Source organism: Tasmannia lanceolata, unplaced genomic scaffold (genome assembly GCF_043159265.1).
Source record: "Tasmannia lanceolata isolate RefF3 unplaced genomic scaffold, GAP_Taslan_0.1 ptg000006l, whole genome shotgun sequence".
NCBI classification, from domain to species: Eukaryota; Viridiplantae; Streptophyta; class Magnoliopsida; order Canellales; family Winteraceae; genus Tasmannia; species Tasmannia lanceolata.
The window spans coordinates 47,948,953-47,953,418 of record NW_027518683.1 but is presented as its reverse complement, the minus strand read 5'-3'; the positions used below and the strand labels follow the sequence as shown (position 1 = coordinate 47,953,418).

Sequence of the window (4,466 nt, the reverse complement as noted above, 5' to 3'; positions counted from 1 at the left end):
ATGGAAAAAAATTCATGGCAGCCAAGCATTGGCCATTGGTGGTCTTTTAAGAGGATAAAAGGAAGGCCGAGATACAAGGAATGCACAAATTGCCCTTTGTAATTCTCTAGAGAGATCATTACATAAAAGGGATTTGCTAGTGTCCATCGCATTAGGCAGTCGCGGATGGTTTGTTGCATCGGACAAAGCCACAGAGGCTCGCTTTTCAGCAGATTTTGTCCTCATTCGCAAGGTTCGCAAGGTGGCTGCTGTCAGATGCAATAAACCATCTGCTGCGAAATGCCTGCTTCATTGAAAAGTAACATTGACTTTGAGAAATTGACCATTTAGCCCACTTTTAGATGATATTTAGGGAAATGATATATTTGCCCAATTTTCTTCCCTGGGCCACCCGCTTGTAGTGTAAAAGGAAAGGGTGGCCATAAATACACCAGAAGGGGCTGGCCCCGGGATAAAAATGGGGCTAATATATGACTTCCCTAATAGTTAAGGGAGGAATGATAGCTGCAAGGGCCCTCTTTATGCAAGGGCCGGAGAAGGGCCTTTGAATAGATCCACGTAATTTTTTTAAATCGGTTGAGAAACTGAATTTGGTTGCACTTAATGACGTGGATCTATTCAAGGGCCCTTCTTTAGCCCTTGCATAAAGAGGCCCCTAGGATCCGAGGCCCCTAGGATCCATCATTCCTCTAGTTAAGGATGTTTATGAATTCCATTCATGCTCTTAAATAAAGCCAAATGAGCATGAGAAGATAGATTCTTGAAACCCTTCTAGAGAATTGAAAAAAAGAGAGAAAAAAACAGTCTTCATCATTCACAATTCAAAAGATCAAACACCATCATTCACAATTCAAAAGATCAAACACCAAAGAACAGAAATTCCAACAAACATCCAAACAGAAAAAAAAAGGAATATTAGTAAATAATCAAAGCCCATCACCTTACTCACTAGCAGCAGTGTTGATGAACAAAGGCAGCTCTTCTCCCTTCATCTCTTTGGTTTCAGGCCATGGAGGAAGTATAATAGACTCTCTCTGCGCCTCAATGATTCTCTTATACTTCTCTTCACTCACGTCGAATGCCATCGCCATCTCAGGCCCACCCATGATCTTTGGTATGGAGCTCGCACCCACTAGGAACTGGGGCCGATTCCTCCTGGACGAAGTCGTGAAGCCGAAGAACTCGAATGTGCCGCTGTGGGATGCAATTTGGCAGAAGGGGAAGTATTTGGGCACCCAAAAGACGTCCCCTTGTCGTACCTCGGTGTTCATCGCCAAGCTACCATTAGGGAACACCACCTGGATTGTACCGGACCCACTAAGCACCACGCCATATTCGGTTGCCGTTGGATTCACATGCGGGGCCATCATCGATCCCTGATAAAAGATCACAACCGTTGACCGTTAGTCCATATGCAAGACTATGCTAGACCTGCAAATAGTTAAGGGGGATGGTTTAATATTTGTGTCAAAAGACCTATATTCTGATCGGATCCGGATAGATCCAGGTCACAATATGGGTGGATCCTAATGGGAGAATTGATCCATATATCCAGGTCACAATATGGGCAGATTCTAATGGGAGAATTCCTCGGATCCTAATCTACAGATGCGGACTGTACAGGGTCGCCTACAAAAACCTCCGTACTTATTTGGGTCTGGGTATCTGTGGATGCTGAATATAGATCCTCAAATCTGCAGAAGTCCTAATCGGATCCTGAATTGTGGGTCCGAAGAACTGATCGAACTATCCATTTTTATCCAGGTCATATACATAATCTCCTTAACCTAATTAGGCCCAATCTCCAAACCCTATTTGGGCTAGATATCTGTGGATCCTGGATCTGAAGCCCTAATCGGATCCTGAAATATGGGTCCAAATAGAACCCATCGGACTATCCATTTTAATAAGATCAGACCATGGAGATCTAAACGGACCATTCCGGTCCATATGCAACCCTGACTATTTGAGTGCTTTGGAGACATCAATACTCAGATATGATTCACCATTTCGTGAGATCCTAATCGTCTAATCAGTTCAAGGCCGCTAATCAGACGTCTGAATCTGGCATTCTAAGTTGTGGCCACAAGATGGACGGTCCAGATCAATGATCGTGGATCGACAAAAAATAATTGAATCACAAAGCAAAAATTTACCGCAGTGAGATTAACAAGGTAGACGCCAATCCCCGAGTGTTTAAGAGGATTATAGACATGTTCATCAAGAGCAACACTCCATCCATAATTGTTCTTGAAATCAGGATCTTTTTCATACAGGTTGTATGATTTTGGAGAACGAATTGCACCCTTATTCTCCTTCACAAGAAAAGATCTTAGCAACTTTCTCCATGTCCATTCTTTAACTTCTTTATGTTCTCTGTCATCATCATCATCTTCATCATCGTCACCATTATCATATTTCTTTTCTGCAAATTGTCTCTTTTCTTCTCTTTCCTTCTGTTTTAATTGCATTAAAGAAGCCCATCTGTTCAGTTGATTGGTTTCAGAGCCCGTCATGAACACAATCGGCCCACCCTTTTGCCTCTCCGTGATCGAGGCCAGTTCATCAACAGAGACCTGGAAGAAACACAGCTTTAATGTTATGATAACGAATAAAAACTACAACTCTGAATTAGAGGGCGCCCTTGCATAAATAAGATGAAAGGACGCCCCACTGGTTGAAAGTTGCCAAAGTGCATTTATTGCCTTAGATTTTTACATCTTCGATGCTATTATAAATACACTTTGGTGAGTTTCAACCAATGTGAACGCCCTTTGATCTTAACACAACTCTAACAGCTTAAGCTTTTGGAGTAAAACTTCCCCCCTCCGGAGTTCAAAACCTAACAACTCATTGATATTAAAAATCCACATGTAAGTGTACGGCCAACATAAAAAGGACTAAAAGAGTGGCCAATGTGAAGGGGAGTATTAAAGTATAAATGATTAAATAACACCGATGAGAAGATGGATCTAACAAAATACTTATCAAATAAAAAACCCACAAAAATTTCAGTCCTACTTACATTAAATGCGGTTGTGAGAGTCCTCATGTCGAAACCAGCCAACACAGAAGTTGGATATGTTCCTCCTCCAATGTAGAACGACTGTAAATTAAAAAGAAAAAAGAAAAAGGAAAATCCAAACTCAAATGCATTTAAGCATTGATAAGATCAAAATTCAGAAAATTAAGAATCAACTATTGAAGAAGAAGAAGAAAAAAAAAATCCACCTGGAAAGTACTCTCTCGTAGGCCCTCCGACGTATCAATACTGCAAATTATCTCAAGTCTCTGCCCTTTGCCCACATTTACCATATAAAACGCTGAGCCTGCTGGAATTCTATAAATATCTCCAATTCTCAATTGTTTCTCCACCATTTCATCTTTGTATATCCACCCGATCTTCATTTCTCCTGATCATACAGTACAAGAGAGAAAAACAAGATAGTAAAAGATCAAGATTTTATTTGATGTACGGCCACTATATGGCCCAAGGTTGATCCAAACCGTTCATTTGTCGAGCCACAACATAAATAGGTTGTTCCCAAAAAATCATTTCCATAGGAAGATACTAACCCTCCGATCTATATAAACTGCACATTATGGAAACCTCTACAGATCGGAGGATTAGGATCAGGCTATGGATTTTTTTTTTTTTGCCACAGCCTATTTAGATTATGGCACAACAAATGAACGGTTTGGATCATCCTATATAGTGGGCCCCACATTAATTTTTGAAAAATACTGGACTATAAGGCCATACTCTATCATTTCTCCTAAAAGATCACTCAATAAATGGGGAAAAAAACACAGAATAACTATCATGCAAGAGAAAGAAAAGACTGAATCCAAAACAGAAAAACATGAATAAGAGACCAATACAGTATCTACTCTAGACCAATACAGTATATACCTATGCGAATGAATAGTATCAAGCTGGAATCCATGTACTGAGGAATAAAGAGGGTGTTGGGTTCCATAGAGATGAAACCAATATGCATGGGGCTATGTATATCTCTTCCCCTGTTATCTCCTCTCATGATTCTGATCTCTCCACCATCTGTTTTCACCACTTGCTTTGAACTCTGCAACAGAAAGATCCCTCTTTTCTCTTCTTCTTCTTCTTCATGGTATTCTGTAGCTGAAATAATTGGAATAGAGAAAATGAGAAGTAGTAGAAGTGAATTGGGCATGATTGAAATACCCATTTTTTTGTTCTTTGTTCTTGGATGTGGGTAGAGAGGTTGGGATGTGGGTTTATGAAGGGATGAAGAACGAGGAAGGTGGCGCACGTATGGGTCATACGTGTCCAAGTAGCTTGATACTTTCTCTGGTCAGCAACCGTTGAGATTTAGCTAGAGATTTTCGGCTCTCTCTGTTACCTCTTTTCTCTATTCCTTCCAATTTTCTTGCTACTGTTGAATACTGATCTCCTCGATTACCGAAAGCAAGATGATGATCTGTTT

The 4,466-nt window shown here is 40.6% G+C and overlaps 1 protein-coding gene across 1 annotated transcript; it reads right to left on the bottom strand.

The window, feature by feature from the left end:
- Positions 1-791: 791 nt before the first annotated feature.
- On the bottom strand, positions 792-4,252 carry LOC143880420 (vicilin-like seed storage protein At2g28490). Its single transcript, XM_077383417.1, has 5 exons — positions 3,914-4,252; positions 3,232-3,413; positions 3,026-3,106; positions 2,157-2,576; positions 792-1,376 (listed from the first exon to the last, which is right to left on the bottom strand). The coding sequence occupies exons 1-5, from the start codon at positions 4,206-4,208 to the stop codon at positions 942-944; spliced, it is 1,413 nt and encodes a 470-aa protein (XP_077239532.1). The 5' UTR covers positions 4,209-4,252; the 3' UTR covers positions 792-941.
- Between the last annotated feature and the right edge of the window lie 214 nt (positions 4,253-4,466).

Bases quoted from the DNA above. Each gene is read 5' to 3' on its own strand.
- LOC143880420 (XM_077383417.1), bottom strand. From the start codon at position 4,208: ATGGGTATTTCAATCATGCCCAATTCACTTCTACTACTTCTCATTTTC. The intron at 3,414-3,913 runs GTATATACTGTA...CTGTATGATCAG, and splicing joins GATACTATTCATTCGCATAG to GAGAAATGAAGATCGGGTGG. The intron at 1,377-2,156 runs GTAAATTTTTGC...ATCTTTTATCAG, and splicing joins ACCTTGTTAATCTCACTGCG to GGATCGATGATGGCCCCGCA.